This window comes from Limulus polyphemus, unplaced genomic scaffold (assembly GCF_000517525.1).
Source record: "Limulus polyphemus unplaced genomic scaffold, Limulus_polyphemus-2.1.2 Scaffold276, whole genome shotgun sequence".
Lineage (NCBI taxonomy): Eukaryota > Metazoa > Arthropoda > Merostomata > Xiphosura > Limulidae > Limulus > Limulus polyphemus.
Genome location: NW_013665886.1, coordinates 152840 through 176454, shown reverse-complemented (window position 1 = coordinate 176454; position 23615 = coordinate 152840). Strand labels below are relative to the sequence as shown.

At 33.4% G+C, this 23615-nt stretch overlaps 1 protein-coding gene across 4 annotated transcripts in view; it reads right to left on the bottom strand.

The window, feature by feature from the left end:
- Positions 1-5199: 5199 nt before the first annotated feature.
- The window catches only part of LOC106456972 (ras-related protein rab7), a 43203-nt gene continuing 24787 nt past the window's right edge, over positions 5200-23615 (bottom strand). For all 4 annotated transcript variants that reach the window (XM_013916355.2, XM_022382767.1, XM_022382766.1 and 1 more), the window contains 3 exons: positions 19893-20019; positions 12450-12668; positions 5200-7797 (listed from right to left, as the gene is read on the bottom strand). In XM_013916355.2, coding sequence (XP_013771809.1) covers positions 7579-7797; positions 12450-12668; positions 19893-20019 — 565 coding nt within the window. In that variant the 3' untranslated portion in view covers positions 5200-7578. The remainder of the gene's footprint in view (positions 7798-12449; positions 12669-19892; positions 20020-23615) is intronic.

The window sequence follows — 23615 nt, the reverse complement described above, 5'->3', positions numbered from 1 at the left end:
TTCATGATGTTTCCCGATCCTTCGTGAATATCATGACGTGTTACTATCGTCACATGACTTTCGCTGTCGTAACAATAGTTTTGGAGATATGCTAAAAGTTTAAATTTTGTCTCTAAGATACCATTTTGTAAAAATATCCTGTTTCGGTTTCAGCAGTTATTGAGCACAATGAAAATGCTTCTTGACACGTAAAAAGGCTGTTGCATCTACACTGAATCACAGAGCCAGCACTATTTGCACGGAACTATCAGATATAGAACTAAGTTTCATTCAAGATATTCTGAAACAAAGTGGTTATTCAGAATCATTTTTAGAAACATGCTTTTACACACACACAAAAAAAAAAAAAAAAACATGAAATCGCAGAAACTAGGATTACCCTTCCTTATGTTCAAGATCTGGGTAAAAAATTATCTACTTTTTTCTATGATATTTTGTTGCAACTTAATGATAATAGTTGTTATTTATAAAAATCAAATGCTGTTTATCATATTGGTTGTAAATATTGGAATATTAAATACATAGGGGGGACTAGACGGCAATGGAGGGGGGGAGCAAAAATGATAAAGTTTAGAGTTTGCTTTAGCTGAACATGTTTCTTTAGCAGATCATATTATTGATTGTAAGAATTATCAAATTTTATATATAGAGCAAAAACATATCTGCAGGAGATTTTTAGAAGGATGGCATGTAACAAATGCAGGTTGATACTTCCTTGCTCATGCGTAAAAATCCGTATTACTGATTAAGAACAAACTAGATGGAGCTGTTTAAATATAAGTATTCATGTAACTGCCATAATTAGTCAGAATCTTGAGACTGACTGTCGACTGTAGTGAAAAAGTCAGGCTTTAGCTATTCCTTTCGCTCGTGTGATTTTGAATTTACATTCAACTGCTAATCTCACCCTTCCATAAATAGCTTATAATATTCATTTAGTTATGTATATTCAGGCATTTTCCCTACATTTGCATGCAGATGTTTTGCATACAGTTAATAACATTGTTGTTAACCGGATGTAAAATGGTCACATATTTCGATGTTCATTCATAAAGTTTATGTAAACATGGTTTTATTTCTGTAACAGACCCCTGTAGAGTGGGGTTTTACCAATTCCATGTGATGATATAGATTTGTACAAGTGGAGTGTTTATCTTTATTGAATATATGTATTTGGAAGGATTATTGGTGTAGATAACCTAAAGATTGTAGGATACCACACTAGGATCCTGGTCTGCCTTGAAATTGTCATAATTCTATACTTGGTTTTTGTATTGTCTAAACGTTTTTGGAACCTTTTTCTTCTAGATTCAACAGCCAAGTTTAGTCAATCTGTGAAACACTGAAGCTGGCCAGTAAGCTAAGGTTTGGTTTAAATTTCGCGCAAAGCTACACATGGCTATCTGCGCTAGCTGTCCATAATTTATTAGTGCAAGACTAGAGGGAAGGCAGCTAGTCAGCACCACCCACCGCCAACTCTTGGGCTACTCTTTTACAAACGAATAGTGGGACTGATTGTCATATTATAACGCCCCTATGGCTGAAAGGGTGATCATTTTGGGAGGGGGATGGGGATTCAAATCTGTGACCCTCAGATTGTGCGTCAAGCGTCTTAACCTCCTGACCAATTAAGCTATGACTTACATTATTGAGGAATAAATACTATTTTGTTTGCACATACATGTTTTTGCATTTTCTTTGGTGTCTATGGTTTAAATGTTCTCCACAAAATTTAAAAAAAAACTGGATTTTGTGGGTACTTAGTTGTTTTAGTTTCATTAAATTATCGTTATTATAGTAATGTAGTATAGCTATTTACTTAGGAATGTTGTAATATTTTATTTTGCTTAAGATGTTGAAGATGGATTCTGTATAATTCCGAAACGTTAATCAGTGCCCCCAACAACAACGTTGCGTTTCTTAAATATCGTTAACCTTTTTATTGTGAAACTTCGTTTTCTCTGATTGGTTGTTTGTTTGGCCTTTTTTGGCCCAAAGCAACTAGGCTATCTACACAAAACAACCAGTATAAAAACAAAAAGTAAAACTCTATGAAAAGTTAAAAAAAAATCAAGTTAAAAGCTAAAAAAAGCCCAAAAATCAGGTTAAAAAACTTAGACACAAAAAGACCAATGACCCATAAAACTCTAAAAATTCAATCAAGCTAGACAGTGTCACCATCACCTGTGACACTGTCCAACATCAGGAGTAAAACTTGAGAAAAAACATGTCGTAACAATGGCACGAAAACAATATATGGATAATTGTGACTTGAGTGTCACAAAGGTTACACATTGGCTATGTAAATAGTACAGTTAGTTTAATGCTTAGCTTATATGTGATCCAAGGCAAGAGAAATGACATAGAACTCGGCATTGAACACAGAAACTGTACAGAGGATCCTGTGAGCAACCACTGAGGCACACCAAATCATGGCAGAGCCGACAGAGTCACCTGATTTTTAACCATCCATAAAGACGGGAACAGAAGAATGGTTCAAAAGATGTCTGGCAAAGAGAATATGGCACTTCCAATCAGGAGTATCTGTCTTCTTCAGATGATTCAAAGAAAGGTCACACAAGTGGGGATGGTAAGGAGCCATAGCAGGATAGGTTGAACATCGGACTCAGCAACATCATCCAATGATAGACCCAATTCAGCCAGCCGTGTCTGGATACAAAGGCCAAAAGGAAAAATGGCAGAATGTCTATTTCCAGCTTAGAACATATGAGGCCACAATAGATCTTCAGTGTAGAACAACAATCCTCTCCTCAAGAAGTGAAAGAGAGAATACGAAGGATGTTCAGTGCCCTGATACACTTGATATGAAACTGCTTAAGGTAAGGAATAAAAGTTAACTTGTGGTCAAACAGAAGCCCCAAGAACTTCGTCTCACGAACCACAGGAAGAACACCACCACCAAGATGGAGCTCAGGATCAGGGTGTGAACCCCATTGGTGACAAAAGTGAATACAAACGGTTTTAGAGGCAGAGAAGGGGGGAACTGTTCGCTGTTGTCCACCCCAACAAGCGAGAAGTCTGAAGCTGCTGCTCAATATATCTCATTTTCGATGACTGACAAAAAATGTGGAAGTCGTCGACGTAGAGGATATTTGCAACAGTAGGAGGAAGTTGTTTAGTGATAGCATTGATCTTTATACTGAAAAGTGTGACACTCAAGACACAGCCCAGAGGAACAGGACAAGGTCAAACCTACACTGACTTGAAATCTTCTGTCAAACAAAAAGCTATGAATAAAAATGGGCAAAGTGCTAAACCTCCATGTAGTGTCATAAGCCTTCTTAAGATAACAGAAGATAGAAACAAGATGCTCTCTCTTGAGGGAGGCTTTCCTGAAAGAGGTTTCGAGAAGAATCAGGAGGTCCACAGTGGGGCACTGTCGATTAAAAGTACATTGGGTGGGCTAGAGAAGTTTGTCTGATTCAAGGAACCAAATAAGATGTACATTAACCATCCACGCCAAAACCTCACAGAGACAGCTAGTCAAAGCAATTGGACGATAATTAGAAGGAATCTTGGGATCCTTTCCCAGGCTTAGAGAAAAGTAGGATAATAGTCTGGTGCCAAGCAACAGGAAACATATTCTTCTGCTAAATCCTGTTAAAAACAACCAGAAGGAATTAAAAGAAATATTAGCATCATTCCCAGGCTTTGAACAAGGGAGAACAATAGCCTTGCAAGATCAGAGAAAACAGAAACAAGATGTTTCCACTTGAGGAAAGCTTCCTGATGGAGGTTTCAAGTTGAATCAGATGGTCCATGGTGGAGTGCTGTTGACGGAACTCACATTAGGTGGGCGAGAAGAGGTTATGTTATTCGAGGAACCAAACAATATGAACATTAACCATCCTCTCTAAGACCTTACAGAAACAGCTAGTCAAATCAATTGGACGATAATTAGAAGGAATCTTGGGATCCTTTGCCGAGCTTAGAGAAAAGTAAGACAATAGCCTGGTGCCAAGCAACAGGAAACATATTCTTCTGCTAAATCCTGTTAAAAACAACCAGAAGAAGAGCAAGAGAAGCAGGCGCAGCATCATATAGTGAACATCGTCAGGTCTGACCGATGTAGTGCCAGACCAATGAAAAGCAATATGAAGTTCCACCAATGTAAATGAGCCAAAAACTAACATTTATGACCACTTCTCCAACTGGATTTTAAAAATGCATTTGAAAACATTTTACTAAAACTCTTTTCCCATAAATAGGATAAGTTTGTAAAACACTTACCTGTGTAATCCATAAGCTTTAATTCTTCAAATTTGTATTTATTTCTTTATACTTTTTTTTTGTACAGAAATATTTAGCTTTAACGTTCATCAAGTATTTGCTTTGTTGTTTACTGGAAGTATTATTAGTTCTATTTCTTCCAGAAAAGTTTAAATGTTTCATCTTTAATCCTCTAATGATTCATTCATGATTCCCACAAGTTGTTATGGGTCCATGACATTTTTTGGATGCATATGAATCACACAAAAATTTAAACAAAATTACCATCAATAATTCAATTGATACCATTAATTACTACTGGGTTCCAATTAAAATTTTACTTTGAAAGACTGATTTTAAGCAGTCTTTTGGTCAGTTCTTGAAATTAAGTGTTGTAACAGGTAAATACATAAAGTTACTCAACATTATGCAGTATGTGGACTCCACCAGTATTGAATGTTATAAGAATGAAGACAAGAAGAAAAGTTTTAATAGATATTGTGGGTAAACTTTACTGTAGCTAAGTTTCTATACTTAGTTCATCTTTCCACCTAATGCCCCAAGATTCTGAGTATCTTTGAGCATCTGTTTTTTCTCATACCTTCATTGATATTATGTATCATTTTCAAAATCATATTGGTTTTCTTGTCAATTTTGTTATTGTAATTTTAATCCATCTGCCTTTTCTTATTTTTTAATGATCAAGATAATCTTGGTACCCTTCTTAACTAGGTGTAAACAATATTTTGTAGTTAATAAATAAATTTTTGTCATTACAGTTTACCTAAGAGGTCCTTAAATGTTCCTTGCATTTATAAAATTGAAGAAAAATCAAAACAATTTTTTTTGTGGGGGGGGGGGGGGATACGAGATGAAAAAGAGAAAACAATGAAGTTAATGCAGCAAAAATAATGCATCTTGCTCTAACTCTCAACTATCATGTTCTTTAAGTAGTGAACAACTTGAAGGTTGAAACCATAATACAATTTTTATTGATTTGCCAGTTACTTACAGTTGGAATGCAATAACTATATTTATTTTGTAATTATTCCAAAAGCATGGACAGGAAAGATACAATCTATAAAGCCCTTTAAAGTGACATTTGATAAATACAAAAAGTTATTTAATTTCTGTAGTGCATATTGATGTATAAAAGATATTTTAATAATAGTAATAAATTACCTTACCACATCAAATTTGTTATTTTTCTTTAATTGGAAACTCAATGTTTTACTTCACAGCTTCTTCAGAACCGTTCCATTAAAACACAAACTGTACGCTTTTTACAGTCAGTTACAGTTTATATTTTAATAGAATGCTTTTGAAGCTGTAAAGCAAAACGATGAGTGTCTAATTAAAGAAAAATAACATTTTTGGTGTGATAAGGTCATTTATTAATAATATTAAAATACAAAAAGATGTAGAAGCTACTTATGTTACATTTTATTGTTAAGTATACTTTATTGACAATTGTTATAAAATTGCTAATTCCAGTTGATATAAATATTAAATTATGTTAACTTCTAACTGTGCCTTTTTCAAGACTCAAAGTTTCACAAGAAAGTAAAAGCTTCATTTAGGTTCAACGAAATTATACAACTAAACAGTATCTTGATTATTTCAAGTCAAGAACCCCATAACACCTATTATCCCAATAGCCTGTAAACATCACAAACACTAAGCAATAGAGGTTTTTGAAAAACATTTGCAACCCATTAAAATCTGAACAATGTTTAAAAAGAGTACATTAACCCAAATACTTTTTTAATATTTTGATCTATATAGAAAGTTTACACTTGGTTTCTTTATCAAGTTTTCAGAAATATCAAAACATTTATACAAACTAATATGAATTTTCTTTCAGATAAGAATCTTTTTTAAACTTTCAAAATGTTCAGTATGCTTTTCAAAACAGACTGACAAACAACAAAAATACCATTCTGATATTTCAGTGTTGCTCCAACACTTAATACGGAATTTCAACAATAGCTTACAGTTTATCACTAGTACTTGTTTTATTACTCAATTCTTTTAGATCAACACTGTTTAATTTGTATTAAAACTGATTAAAAGGTGCATATAATTTAGGGTGTTACTGTATAATTTTCAACAAAACTGTTTTAATAAAGATCATACCTAATACAATAAAGTATACCAATGTTTCATTGATAAAAACTAACAACCCTGAAATGTTCAACCTCAATCAGGATTATCTGCAAGTAAGATCATCATACACTTTTGACAATACTAGTACCTTGTTATTCAACTAAAACCGAAACTATTTTAGATAAACACTGGTAATATTATAATTCAAATAAATTCAACACTGTTCCAAAGAAACTACATTTTGTTCATCACTGATTTCTCTAGTTTTGAAATGTTTTAAAAACAGGCACATCCAGTGCGCAGATTCCATTAAGCTATACAAAAGTTAAAAGTATTATTTAATCAATTACCTGTAGATTTTGCAATGATTTAATTATTTTTCAAAAATGCTCACAATAAACAGCATAGCTGACTTTTACTGCTACTAAACAAATTAATTTTATTATCAGAGCTACAAAATACATAAATGTAAAAAATTATAAATATAGTCTACAAATATCTCTAAAACTACTACAAATGCCTCACATTTTATTTTAATAGTAAGAGTACTTTAGAAAACAAGTTATCTGATGTGAAAAGTTCAAGCTACCTTTCAATTGAAACATACCAGTGTACACTAGTAAAATGTTAAGCAATCAATATTTATCTCAATTCTGTAAGTGTTCAGAATCAATTTTACATTTTTTAAGAATCACAAACACTGTTCAAAGTTACCACCAGGTCAATGGTGTATTTTATTCACTTTACTTTAAAAATTTGCTAAATTTGAAAAGTTTTAATTAACATATAATTTTAAACAACTAGAATACAATGTAGTTTTTTTATAATTTAAATTAAAGATACTAGTACTTAATTTACAAAAACATGAAACTTTTGTGCCTGTTATTATTATTGAAGATACAGGTTTGATTTGTAATTTACTGTGTCATACTAAATTCTATTTTCTTACCACTTATAAATGGTGAAAGTGTTATATGTACACCTAGTGCATTTATAAATAATTAAACATAAGATTTCAAAACAAAAAACAAAGATTTTAATTGTAGAACAGCCAGTGTGCACTGTTTTAGATGTAAATTTTTGGGCAATGAGATAAATGGCCTTTTATAGAGGCAGAGCAGACACACTTACTATTGAGGTTTAGGGTAGTATTTCTCTTGGCTCAGAACTTTACCTCTGAAAAAGACCTTTGTGAACTCGTTCTTTACTTACACAAGAACTGTATAGAAATGAAATCTGTAATTAGCATGCACATCCATCTGACCTTGGTTTCTGATCATTTGTCAACTTTATTTGGTCTGGAAACTCATTATACAATTCCACTTCAGTCTCTTGAGCCAAAGCATTCTTTGCAACAGTCTGAAATGCTTGTTCCACATTGATAGCTTCTTTGGCACTTGTCTCAAAATAAGGAATGTTATTCTTACTCTGACACCAGCCTTGAGCTCTTTTAGTGGAGATCTAGATATTGATAAGGAATGTTATTCTTACTCTGACACCAGCCTTGAGCTCTTTTAGTGAAGATCTAGATATTGATAACTCACTTCAATATCATAAAACTTAATTATGACACCAGTTAATATTTAAAAAGAAAATTTCTAAACATTATTTTTGATATATCCAGCATTTAAAGTGTAATGTTATCATCTCAAATTTTGAAATCAAAACAATTTTAATAAAACATAATTTATTTTTTGAGATTGACTGTATAATTCTTGGCCTTCAACAAACTTGATAAAAAGCTGAAACATCTTTCTCTAAAGATAATGCTATAGTTAAAAACAAGCTAAAGATTTAGTTTCCTAATACTAGTTATTCTACATGTCAAAGTTTTCTCATCTGTACATATAAGAGAAATGTAACAAAATACTTCAATTAACAATAAGAGTGCAGACAATAACAAATGAAGCATTTTAAATCACAAGTTTCCAAAATCCCTCCACAAAAACAGCTGTAAGTATAAATTCAGATGAGATAAACATCCTAAAAGTGTTAATTATGAAATGGTGGCAAATAATGAATAGGTGTGTTTGAATATTGCCCAAATGTGAGAAATACCAATATGATGGTTTCAAGTAGTTAAAAAACAACAGTAAGTATTGAATTTAGTAGTGTCAAAATAAAAAAACTTTTATTGTTTTCTTTGTTTGTAGTAATTTGACTCTCACGAGGTTTCAAGAGAAAGAATGCCATGTTTTTTAGCCAGCTGATGTCACATCAGCATGGGAGAATTTGAGTTAGTTTTATATAATTTTGAAAAGAAGCAGAGAAATATATTTTGTCAATAAAACACATATTTATATTACTTTTAACTCTAACAGTCAGGTTTGTCAATGAAATGCACCTGTTATATACATAGTTGTTTTTTTTATTGCTTTGTGAAACAGTCTGAAACTCGAGATGAAATTTCTACAGATTATGTAATTTCTGAAAATAAAATATCTTATTTTTTATATGTCATATTTGTATGAAATTTACAGCTTTGAAAATCTGAAAAGATTTCATTATGGTATGTTTTTTGTAAGTAATTAAAAATTCCAATTTAATGCACAGAAGAATGAGTACAAGTCTATTTTCAATAATTATTTTTTAATTCTATGGTGTAGTTTCCCCTTGATGCAGGATGCATTCATCCAGACATAATAGAGTTCACAGAGTAATGTTGGCTGTCTTAACATGCTGAAATAATGTGTTTGGTAATTAACATGACATTAATAAAATGACACAGCTATTACTTTAGACATTGATAAAGCTAAAATATGAGAATTAACTATATGCATAGATATAGTGTGTGTGTGTGTGTGTGTGTGTGTGTGTGTGTGTGTGTGTGTGTGTGTGTGTGTGTGTGTGTGTGTGTGTGTGTGTGTGTGTGTGTGTGTGTGTGTGTATATATGTTTTTTTTTTACATTTAATGTCCGTCATTTTTATTTGGTCATTCCAGCAAATGACTGAACAAGGGGCTATTTGTGCTGTACCCATCAATCATGGTGTTCATATCAGGGATTTAGAATTATCAAAAAGGGCATATTATCCCACACTCTTTAACTATAATATTTTTTACCCCTGGAGAAGAATAGTCAAATACTAAAAAAATGCTCATATTTCTTGGTCTTTAGAAATCAAAGGAGTGTTTGTCATAAAGCAATCGATTGAGAATTGGCAAAACAGCAAGCATGATGGTGGAATGTTCATAACAGTGTTTATCTGTGAGAATAACTTGTGTTTTTTAAATCTTTAATAGTGAAAAATGTTAAGATTTATTACAAGTGTATTAATGATGTGTGACAACAGCTTTTATGCAATGTTCATGTAATCTAATCTGTTTTGAGTTTTTTTCTAATGGGGTTGGGGTGGTAGTACTTGCCCCACCATTTTTGAAAGGCTATACACTTGTCTAAAATAAAGAGCAAATGCAAATATATAAACATCTTTGGCTATTAATATTTCTGGATGTGGGAGTGTATGTGAATGATACTTCTCTTACATAATGGCTATCTATTTCTTGTGCATGCAATTACTTACAGGTACAATGTCTTCAGTTGAATCATTATTCTTATATGCTATTTACCTACAGATATGCATAACGTGGAACACTGGGTCACGATTATGCTATTGTACACACACGTAAAACTGTGCATTAATTCAGATCAGTTGCTTAACCAAAAAAATTCAGGATTTCTAAGGTACTGAATAACTATCTGGTTTTAGTTAAATTAAATCTAATGAACATATAAAATGGTGCTTAGTAGAAATTAAACAAGATATAGACAATTACATCACACCATGACAACCCAGGTTAAGAAATAGTCTTGGGGTAAAATTGGTAAAACTACACTTGTACTGAATTACAAGGTTGAAATTAGTGCTATTTTGTATAAAATTATGTAGACTTTCCTTGTCAGGGGCTTTGACTGGTATATTATGCTCAGAAAAAAATTCAGGAAATTTGCAAGCTAATTTCTGAGATCATACAGTTAAAATGGGTGCTCACATACCAGACAAATTATCGAAAGCCTGCAAGGAGGAATGGTATGCTATGGTCATGACAGCCTTACAAAGGAGCATTTTACAAAGAAAACTATGTTGCAGGGCTATTGTCAAGATGCATAGTCACCAGACAGAGTATAACCATACACAGCAACATGGACTGTAACAACATGGTTAGCCTCCAAAATCATTTTAATATACCATAATAAACTGTAGCTGTGTTACACAGTAATTTTTCTTGGAATACAATTATAAAATTGCTCATAAAAATTTCAGATAGGTACATTATGTTTTTACTCCCTCAGTCGATTTGACCAACCACATGATCTCTTTGTACTCGTTTAACTCTTTTTCAGCACAGACTTGGTCCCTGGGACAGACCTCGTAACCATTTTGTGCTTGTTATAGTTTTCATGCTATAACTTTTAAATTGATATGCGAATGTTAACAAAATTTGGCAAATAAGTAAACATTACAATGCTTTCATATGCAAAATATCAATTTTTTTATTATTAAATCTTAAGGTTTATAAAGCAATGTTTTTCTTATCTGTATTTTTTCTTTTCGCATGTTGCTTATCTATCATGCAAAGTAATATTCATTTTAAGATTAAAAATACTTTATTGCACCAGAAAGTTTTTAAATTTCACATGCAAAATCTTACTATAATGTCGAGATAGTTATCAAGTGTTTCTTAAGGAAAAACTTTATATTTTATCTGTTATTTTCAGAAATTAATCTCTGTTCAGGTTCGGTAGATTTGACCAATCTCACAACCACCATAAGTTTTCAGTAAAACTTTACATTTTATCTGTTATTTTCTCTACCCTAACTCTATACAAGGTTGGTCAATTTGACCAACCTTGTAACCACCAAAAAAAAAACCTAAATAAATTTAAGTTACCCTTTTTTCTTTCTAGAATGACTTCAAATTGAAACATGAAATGATATTCCTTTAACCAAAATATCTTTAAACTCATAACAGTATACATCTATTTATACTTAAAGTTTATTATTTCATTGGCCTTTGAACCATGTCTAACTACTATTCGTGCCATTATAAGTTCTTAATCACTTGGGGGGTATGGAGCTCACATTACACTATCGAATTACATTACCCACAAGCTCCGTTCAGAAAACAATGTAATAGACAAATGAAAACCTTGGCTTTCTTTTGTTTATATGTAATATAGAATTAAATGTAAGAGAAAACTATTTACAAATTCTGAACGAAAGGATGTGACAAGAGGGGGCATATTTTTTATTGAATAGCTTTGTAACCAAACAAAATTGAAGGCTATAAAAACTATGGTTTGCCTTAGCAATGATGATGTTATAGTGAGTAATTTATGTTAAATTTTGTACTTATTGGAGGGATGGTGAATGAAATGGAAAAGAGAGGATGCCTAGAGAACATATGTCCCATTTCTCACACCAGAGGAAATTCAGGATTTTTTTAAATATTGCCTTATAAAATTAAAAACTTAAAACTTATATACTATTAAAATATGGATTATCAGCTAAGATTTTATGTTATACTAATTGGTAAAACAAACAAAAAGTAGTTTAATAAAAATTATGAATGTAAGTCATTAAAGCCTTGTGACATGTGCAAGAAATGATGCCAGGACATAGAGGGCTAAACTTGACATCACCAAGCTGCAAACATGATAGCATATATAAGATAAAGTCTTATAAATGGAAATGCCATACTCCCAATATCTGACTACTGGCCTGAAAAGGTTTACAGTGAAACTTTATACAGCATTCAACCATAAGCATCTTCAACTCTGTATCTCATGTTTTTGTGGGCAAATAAAATTACTGAGCTTTAAAACATTTTAACCTAATCTTTCCCCTCAAATCATCTACAAAATGGATCCATAACTAAAATGTTCAGTTACCATTTTGCTTTAGTTTATATTTTATTAACATTTTTAAAAAAGGGTCAAAATGGACAACCTTAGTTAATTTAGATTTTTTCTTTTAACTTACCTCAAATCTATTTCACACACAGACACATAGTTTATTTTTATTGTCCAATAGTGCATTCTCCCTCCATCTAATCTTGTGCTTTCAACAATAACAATTAATAATAATTAAAAATTTTGTTTATTCTCACTTACCAGTCTGTTTTCTAAATCTATCTTGTTTCCAATCACTACAAAAGGGAAATTTTCTGGGTCTCTAGGTGATGCTTGGATAAGGAACTCATCTCTCCATGAATCCAAAGACTTGAATGAATTTGGAGCCGTCACATCAAATACCAGAACACAACAGTCAGCTCCTCTGTAAAATGCTACACCAAGAGACTGAAATCTTTCCTGACCTGCTGTGTCCCAAATCTTATGAAGATAACAATCATTTTATCAAAGACACAACTTTAAATCATATTCTTTTTGTAACTAAATGAGTTTGAGTACACATTTTTTCATATTACATTCTGAAAAACAACAACAACAACATAACTCCTTTTCTCTTAAAATCTAACAACTTTAACTATGACTATGAAATGTAAAGCCTTTTAAAGTTAACATCTTCCTTATACGAAAATGTATTTCCAATAGATATAAACCTCTTCACACAATTAATCTATCTTCTCTATGCATCTCCCTTAGAGATTTGCATGCCACTAGCCTTTAGGCAATTCCCACCTAGTCTCACAAGATTTCTCGTGAATTGTGCTACTGCACAATGATGTTATTATGAGGCAATAGCCCTCCACCAATAGGAAGATGACACATCTCCTTGCAAACTAACTCCCTCTATGCTTTTGCACTTATGAATTTTCATTCTTTAATGTGGTAAGGAATACTAAGGTGCACCAGATGTGGGAAGGATGGGTAGGAAGGTGTGGGAGAGGCAAGTATCTATTGGAAATACATTTTCAGGAAAGGAAAATGTTAACTTAAAGGTGATACATGCCTCTCCAAACCTTCAGCTAGAATCCCACAATGAAGTGGTAGATGGTCCAATGCAGAAATTCACCTTAATGAGTTTCTTTCAGAAATTGCCAAAGGAAACCCATCGAGTGTGACACCAAATAGGAAGAGCTCCATAAGGATACACTTGTGGGAGACTGCATCTCATCTCTTCCAGGGTATACTCTTTATCCAAGAAAAAGGAAGTAAGAGGCAAATGAGCCCCACATGTTGCAGGAATGGGCTGAATAAGAACATGGTTGTTCAAGTACTTGCACACAAAAGGTTGGATAGCCAATATGTGTAGCATGTTTGGGGCACATTCAGATTGTACACTGTGCTCACCTCAACTCTACTGTTAGACTATTGGACTGATACCTGCTGCAGTAGGAGGGTACAGAATTCATGTCATAGTGTGTGGAATGGTGTGCGTGCACTCCTCAACTTAACATAACAGACATCAGTTGCATGGTTTGTTAGTGCATGCTTGCCTCAATTCATCTGAACAGGAGATGACTGCAGGAGGAGGGCACATATATATAAGGTACTAACCTTGACTGTATTGAACAGACATCAGCTGCAGGAAGGGGCATGGTTTATTAGTGTGTATGCTCATCTCACTCAATTGGATGCGTTATGTCTGCAAGAGGAGGACACAGGTGTAGAGTGTGCTCATCTAAACTTGAACAAACAGACAACAACTGCAAGTGGAGGACACAAGTGGCATAAGTAGTTATGAGGGTTGACCTGTGCTACACTGACAGTATCACCACTACCTCCCTTCCCACTGATTGGCATCCCTTGTTCTAGCCCCAGCAGTTAGGTCCCAATCAGTGAAGATTCTCCATGGTCCATTACCCCAGTAGCTAGGAACTAGTAATTAGTAAGGGTCTCCCATGCTCTACTGAAAGAAAAAGTGGGGGAAGAATTCATAATAAGAAGACTCAGAGAAAATGCCAGAATTCCTACTGGTCCTGTTTCAGCCAGAAAGGTCTTTCACTGAAGACAATGCAACAGGTGACCACGTATCACTATTTTGAAGAGCCATCAAGTGAGAACTAAGGAAGCAGGCAGAATAGGTACATTCTGGACTAGACAGTAGTCAGATATATAACTATACCATGAGGGTATATCATGTGGTCTAGCAGAACACCCTATCTTAACAGTGGGCATATATATGGAGCCAGGGCAGATAGTATGAGTGCTTTCCATTACCCTGGCTCGATGCAGAATATTGGAAAATAAGTATACTCTGGGAGGCACTACCAGTCACCCAGTGGAATCCTATAGACAAATTTTGTAATAAGAAAAAGGAAGTGTACTCACCTGTCTAAAGACAGTAGGTATTCTGTAGAATAGGAGAATGGAGGCAGGTGGTAACTTTCAAGAGACAAGACAGCCAGATGGTGAAGACAGTTGGGAACAAAGGTGTGAGAAGTTGTCCATGTGCCGGCTTGAAGGATCTTATCCAGCAGTTGTTTCAAATGATGATGTAACAAACTTGATGGGATGAAATGTGGAATAGTCTGTGAGCATCGAATCCCAATGAGGAGTAAACCAAACATAGAAATTAATGGATGTTACCTGTAAGGGTAAAAAAAATATGTCCCTGGAGAGAGAAGACTCCCAGGGAATGTAGAGTCAAAGGCAAGAGCCATAAAAGTGAGAGAGATGATCTAATTAGCAACAAACAACATAAACAGGGCACAAAAGTCTATCCAGATCCAACTGACCATAGAGGTGGAAAAAAGGAAGGAAGGTAGATAGGAGATAAGTAGTAATTTCCTTCCTAGGTGGTTGAAGACTTAGAGAAGAAGGACTAGTCAGGATAAAAAAAGAATTTAAGAATAATGGAAAGGCATAAAGAAAAAGAGTTGATAGTATAGATATCTGAATGACAGCAACCACAGGTGAGAAGTAGAAGGACATATGTCTTAAGAAAAAGGTGGTATAAGTTGCAGGTTGCCAATGGCTTGAAAGGGGCATGGATAAGTTTGTGCAGGATGATACTGAGGTTCCAGTCAGGCATGGGAACAGGCCAAATGGGTCTATGGATAATGAAAGACCAGAACAAATTGGAGAGAACTGGGGAGGAAAACAACTTGCAGTATTGAGAATGGTGAAATGTTGTAGATAAGTCTACCTAATAACAGGCAATGGTGGAGACAGCTGATTCACTATCAAACAGACATTTAAAAGGAAAAGAGATGGCTCATGGTAGGATGGTCAGGAGAAAGGTGGATAAGATAAAAGAACAGGAATGAGAAAGGAAAAGGCTACCAGATTGAAAAGTCTAGTTTAACAGGCAATAGACTAGATAAATCCCAAACATGAAGGTGGAGGGACTAGATCCCATGATGGAACAGTAACGTGTGAGATTGGAACAGGAGAGAGAGTATAATTGGTGAGAGAAGAGGAGGTTGGGCTGTCAGGTGGCACAGAAGAAGGAATCAAGGTTAAGCCAGCCAGAGGAGTACCACCAAAAGTACACAACAAGGAATGTCTCATATTGAGGCTAGGATCTAAGGTAAAAGACAGAGAAGTGAGTAAGCATGATGAAAAGGATAAGGCTAATCCTAAGTGAAGGCATGAATAGCCAGGGCCAAGTGATGGGTTATAGCTGATCAAAAAAGAGGAAGCTTGGGAATGAGAGGGGTGGTAAGTCATTGATGAATGGAGTCTCCAAGAGAAAGCACCCCAATGGAAAAGCTGGGGTGAAAAGACCATTGTGTGGGCAGGACATGATCATGCTGAGAGAGAGGCAGTCCACAACTAGGTTCATAGCTTTTGGTACATGGCAGGCAATGAGACAAGCCCATTAAGAACTGGATCAATAAGGAACATCCAGCATTTGAAAGCAAGGGGTCCTGGATTGGGTTCCCACTTGGTAGTTGATATAGGAAAAACCAACGAGTTGTTGAAATGGATCGTAACAAAATGATCCACAAGAAGGAGTGAGAAATGGGAGCATGCCTGATGGACTGCCTGAGATTGTGGGAATGTAGTTGGTCAAGGAAAAGATAAACGTAATTAGTTAGGGTTAGATTTAAGAATTAGGGAAGAAGAAGAAGAATATGACATAGTGGAAAGAGAAAGAATGGTGCATACTTGTGAAACTAAGTCCTGATAATGTGAGAAAGTTTAAAGTTTCTCTTCAACGGGGATAGAATTTCTCAAAACATAACCAGGAGAAGGAAACAATCAAATTCATCCTCCTCATTCTCCCCTCAATACAAGGGGAAGTAACATCTGAAGAAGACTGGAGCTGAAGGTCCTGACTGTATAAGGTAACCCACTACCCCATGCACAATGGCCATCACATCATCCCCAATCATGTGCCTCCATAGGCCAGAGTTGTTACATAACCTATGTGAGGAAATTATTCACTCACACTAGTAGTAGATGTTACATAATCTAGTGTGTACGTAGTTTGCAGAAAAAAAGGAAATTAAGTTCCTTAAACATCGCAAACCTCATTAAATTTAAAAAGAAAAACATGTCTGATGTGTTGAATGCCAGGGAAAAGAACGTAGATTCACGAGAGCCCAAGAAGGGGTGTCACTATCATATTGGTGGAGGGCTTTTGCCTCATAATAACATCATTGTGCAGTAGCACGATTCACAAGAAATTTCGTGATATTAGATGGGAGTTGCCTAAAGGCTAGTTGCATGCAAATCTCTAAGACAGATACACGGGGAATATAGCTTAATTACATGAAGAGGTGTATATTGCCTTAGAACATTTAAAATAAATAACTGTAACAAGTAATGTGCCAACAATGACACATCTGTAATAATCACATCAGTTCAAATAAGAAAATGATCAAATCTTTATAGAACTATTTAAAAAATATGCAACAAATGTTAACTACATTACAAACAATTTTCGATTTAAATAAAGCACATGCTGTCTTTCCTTGAATCCCTGTCATCTTCAGAGCTGTACAAAAAATATTAAGAAAGAATATTAAACGATTCAAGTTCTGAAATAATCTCATATGACACAAGCACCCTTTGTGTAATAATTCAAAAACATATTCAATATTGAAAATATAAAACATGTCTGTGAGAAAAAGAAATGAGACCAACAGAAGTTTCATCAGGATTAGGGCTAGCACTGTAGCTGAAAAATACAAGTTGGCAGACTCTAAAGACAATTAGGTCTGGTAAAGATCAATCTTTATCAAAAACAAAGGAATACAGTGGAATTTTAATCAAAGCAATTAGTGCAATAAGGTTTAAGATATAAAAAATGAACCAACATTTAAAAGGAAAAATAGTTTTATTTGGCTGATAGCCAAAATTAATAGATTACATATTTCAGTTCCTGATGATGATAGCGAAAAGTTACCGAAACATGTAGTCTATTAATTTTGGCCATCACCCAAATAAAATTTTTATTGTGAATTTTAAATGTTGGCCTTATTTTTAATTTTAAAAGGAAAACAATTTGTTAGCTAAATTAAGTTTCCACACAATTGTTATAAAACAAAAATATGTTAAACCATCAGAGCTGACAATTTTACACCAAATACTATCGATAAACTGTATAAGTATGAACAACAAAGTTATAGAAATTCTGATAATGACAAAAAAAACTGCACAAGAAAGAACAGTGCCTAAATTATGGCAGGAAAGCAGAGCTTATGTAGGAACTCCTTCTACTTGTGCAGTAAGTCACATGGAAAGTGGGAAAATGGAGAATTATGGGTAAACAATGTGAAAAACATTTGCAAGTTTTATTCAGGATTTGTTAAAATATACATTCAAACAATACTGAAAAATTTTCAGTATTGCAAAGGTAAGACTACCTGGTTTGAATGAATATTATAAGACTACTGTCCACAAAAGCTTACAATATTTATCAGTCACTCATCAGTAATCAGATTGATGCTACAAATGATTTCTACAAGTTGATCATTCACAAAGTACAAAAAATGATTATTTCTTAGTTCTGAATAGTAATACTAATAAACCACAAATGGATTATATTGTTTTGATAATCATTTATGCTTGAAGCCATCAACAAGTTTTCCAATGAATCAGTACATTTACAACCTATAAGATGCACCTATCTTTTTTTAAATCCATATATTGTGTTAAACACATACTTTAGCCATACATCCTCTCATATGTTAACATAAAATACAGCATAGTTACATTTCACATTCAGCTGAACTACTATAGTATTGCACAAATAGTCTGTGAAATAGAAACCAATGGCAATCTGTTACATAACCCATTTATTTAACAAAGGTCTTTAAAGACTTTGCTTGCAGGAAATGAAGAGCCATCTTCAGCTTAAACATTCCAATCCTATGGCCTTACATGCCATTTGTCACTTTTATTGTAAAATACAATTAAAGCATTTACACAGTTGTTTTTGATAACATGCTTTAGTGAATGGTGTGGATTTATAAGGTTAAATAATAGGTTTGATACAATGTATACATTGTAATAATAAGTGCTCTATTTTCAACAGTGACCATGGTATCTAGAAAAGGCAAAGATTTAAGAATACTGCCAGTACAGGTGCGAGTTTAATATTACAGCGTAAATTACAGAGGAATTTTACTAATTTTAAAACAGTTGGAAGTCAGGGATTCCATATTTCAACTATGTGATCAATGCATCTGTACCACCTATCAGGTTCTGATTGGTTTCAAACTCCTCTTAGATAAGAAAAGATGTATCAAAGCAATGCATAATAATTATATTAGAGACAACTGCCATGTGATGATTGTGAGGAATTTTCCAGGAGTTCTTCAAGAATTTATTGGGAAAAAAATGTGAATCTTAAGCCATCATTCAGCTATGAGGATAGGACACATAGCAATAATATTAAGGTTAAACAAAACAATGTGCTAAGACTAACGAATGAATTATCACCATGTAATTTTTGAATGAAGGTATTAGTGCCTTTCAAATCTAGAAAGGATTGAAATAATTTTTCATGCAGTCATAATAAGAAGTGAAAGGAATGTTACATGTGGGAACTATAAATCTTACGAGTGTGTCAAAGTTGAATTCTTTTTTGTTAGCCCATACAATTCAGTTGCCATAGGATAGAAAAGTTTAAGCTTGTCTAACATGATTTAGGTAACAACTGGTAATAAATACTTTTAATATTAATATTTACACTTTGAATTGTGTTATATGCTTCAAAAGTTATATAAAATGGTAATTGTTACTGAGAACATTTAATATAAAATTTATCAGTTCCAATGCATCTTTAATAGATAAATTTCCTGCACAGTGTATGAAAAAAAAACATTCAATGTTACTGTATTTATAAAGATACATGTATATAGTGTTTATATTGTTGGCTAAATGAAAACATGCTATAATTCTATCAATGTACCCTTTGCAAACATTTGTCTGAACTAAACCCAATGATTAGTGTTGGACACTGGACTTACTCAGATGTGATACATACTTCCTATTTTAGCTAAATACCTTACAATAAGCAGTTTTTATACCAAATCTGCAAAATTACCTTAGTAGTATTAAGTGCATCAACACAAGAGAATTGCTAAATACAATAACATATTTTCCAAAAAATTATGAAAAAAAGGATTATATTTCTTGAAATGAAATGTAGAATAAAAACTACCAGCCCAACCAACATTACATTTGTGTTTTACATACCTGCATAGTGACCAACCGGTCATCTACCATAACTTCTTTTGTGAGAAAGTCTGCTCCAATTGTTGCTTTATATTGGTTACTAAATTTCTTAATGACATACTGGTTCATAAGTGATGTTTTTCCAACACTATCATAAATAAACATTCAATTAGAAACCAAAAACGAAATACTCAAATACAAAAATAAAACTGACACATACTTTTAATATTTTAAGTACAAGTAACAAGTTGTTAAGCCATAAGAAACAGTTTATACATAACTCAGTGTTCGAAACAAGTGTTTTCTGGCTATCCAAGACAACCCAAGTTATCACCAGAGTGTGCTTGTGCTATTATGTAGGGATGATGCAAGTGTCATCCCTACTATCTTGTATACATTGTGTTTGAAGAATTGATATTAGCCATCCCTACATTTACTTCATTTTATGAAATGTTTTTTCTTTACTTGTTTATATAGTACTCTGAATGTGCCAATATGGGTTAGATGCCTTGACTGCCATGGGGTTGGGTCGTGTTGCATTTGTCCTACAAGAACATAGTAGTGCATTTGAGTTAAGTGTAGTGGAATGTTAACAGACAAAAATATGATAAATTAAGCTCAACTATGATTGAATATATGTATACATATAAATATTGCTATATATTAATTCTTCCATATGTTATTATGTAGAGATGATGACAACAGCCATCCCTATGTTTACTTCTTTTTTTTGAAAAAAGTTTTCTTTACTTGTTTTTTTTTATGAAGTGTTTTAATAGACATAGAATGGTTGTATTTATAACCAAGTTCTAAATACAATGAAGTTCCAACTGTAATATTTATTATTTAACTATTGTTGGCTAATAATTCCTGTTTCACCCTGCACTTAAGATTTTTAAAACACCACCAAATTTCTACAAGAACGCTAACTTCAAGGGGTATTGATAACATTGTTTACACTAAAATTATGATTTTTTAATTACTACTAGTTATTAATAATATCTATAAAAGTGGATACTCCATTTGAAACTATGTCGCCTCAGTGAAACTGGTTGAGACTATTGTTTTGGTTAAAGTTCTCATGTAATAAAAAAAAAACAGAAGAAAGAACAAAATTTTTGCTATGATATTCACAGACATTCCCAGAACTTGTGACTCATTCATTAAATAGATATTGTTATAATAAGAAACAGTGTACAATATTGTAAAGTTCTGATGACCCATTGAGGAGATATTTAAAATACCATTTTGATGAACAAGCTGAGCTATCCATACATAGGCAGTGCTACTACCACTTACCTGATTACAAGTAGTATACCTACGTGTACAATGTTCCGATTTCTACACGTATGTGATCATCAAGACTACATACACTGTTTACAAATAACAGTATTTATTATAGCATCTTGCAAACCTGTCACAATTTATGAACAATAATGGATCAACATTAAAAGATTTTGATAATGCCACTTCTATTTCCATGATTTACATTTTGCATGTTTTAGATAATGTGTTTGATGCAAGTTGTTTATCTAGAATGGCTAAGCAAGATTTGCTATTTCGATTTAACAAAGACAAGCAATCACAACAAAGTAGGCACAAAGTCTTTGAATAGAGAGGCTGATTCCAAATGCCATCAAAACAAATGCAAAAGAACGTTTCAAAGTTTGTGGATAAGTGGCAGTCCATGGCTGAAGTATGGCAAAGAGAAAAGGATCATAACATGCTTATTAAGTTCCTTGATAAAATCATGAACTTCTATCAACTAATGAGCTGTCTAGTGTGATTTTTGGTTTAGGATGATGTAGCATCAAGTTTGTATTTTTGTTAATCAACAATCAACTTATTAATTTAAATGCTGACAACTACAGTTTATTGTAGACAATCATAACTAGCACGAAGTTTGTCCACTGGACAACCCAGTCTGTTAAGTCTTATTTCGAACACTTTAAATAAAGTCACTTTTTTGTCCAATCCACTAAAAGCAGAGATCAAATTCAATCGAAATGTTCTTATCACCACTTATCAATACTTACATAAAAACAAATACTGACTGGTATAATTCTTGCATTTATGATTTATTATTAAGCTGAATAGAATAGTTTTCACACACACACACAGTGAATTTGATATAGCCTATAAAAACAACTAACATTTTAGCAGATTGTGCATCAAGTATAATATCAATACTGGTATTAGTTATGAGATTAATTTGACTCTTCCCATAATATATTTTTGGTTGAAAGAAAATGTTAACACCAATATAAGAGTTCTTATACAGCAAATTGTGTATGATTCAATTAAGAGTAACATTTAAAAATAGACATTGAATGACAATGGTTGATCCAATGGTGAAAAAGAATCCTACATTGGAAAGTATCCAGGAGATCCACTAACTTGTATATTTTTGGTTGGAATACAGGACTGACCAAACACTAGTGTTCTGGGAGAAAAATCTGAGTCTAAAAACAATGGAGAATGAGATGCACTTTCAATCCCCACCACTTTAACTAACAATATATAGAAATGGATTTGACTACATAAAATTTTATATGTTAGTTTCAAAGATCAAAGTGCAAAACTTCCACAGAAGGGCTACTGCTGATACTAATAGGGATTTACATTCTTAGAACAAAGTTACTACATGAACCAATTAGTGACAGGTAATGAAACTGTGCTACTCTGCTTCAATATTAAATAATAAAAAAAATACAATAGCATCGAAAATAAGCATCCTAAACAATCTAGTAAGGGAAGGAAATGAAACTTCAAACTATGATAACCCCAGATATGGAATATATAACATTAGCAAGATCCTCAAAAAAGCTGTGCCAAGGCAATGAAGCACTGCACTGCCTCCACAAGACATTGGAGATGGTTTGGCTGAGAAAGGCTATCTCCAAACTGAAAAAGATGTGGGAGGGCATTTACTTTTACTTTCAATTGTAAACTGTAATTAAAGTAAAAGAAATCACACACATTTGTTATTCTCAGTTTCACAAATTTCCTTGTGAGTAATGGGCAGGAGCAACAGAATAACTGAAAATTTGCCAGAAAATATGATATAGGCCAACATATGAATTCTATTAACCTTGATTGAGACTGGATACAGTATATCACACAGTTTAACAATTAGTACTTAAGCATTCGCTAACACCAATCAAAGCTTTTAAGGGCAAGTGTATTTTGCCACCTTAACTAGCATGTGTTCAAATCAACATCTTTGGTTGTATTAAATTATCTGTAAAATCATATCTTCTCATTCTTAATTGTCTTGTTCCTGACCAAGAAAACATGGCATTATAAAGGAATAACAACAATGCCATTTATTCTCAGAGAGCAGCCACCACACACATTGCTGACAGCCACTCTCACTAAAACACAAAACAAGGATGTCTTAAACCTTGGGTATCAACTGAGTTACCAGTGGAAACGATCATGTTGCTTTTGTCATAGTATGTGCTATGTTACAGTAATCTTTCCTATCAGAAAGCACAATACCCGAATTGAATGATCTAGTTCTGTGAGTATCTCAACATGTAAAGAAAATCTGAAAAATTCATATATTACATATATTTTGCAACCATACTTCTCTTTCCTTAATCTTCAGGTTGACCTGGCTGTCCTACCTTAAAATTTGAAAACCAATTAACTCTTTCAGCACGGGCTCGGTCCCTGGGACCGACCTCATAACCATTTTGCACTTGTTATAGTTTTCATGCTATAACTTTTAAATTAGTAAGC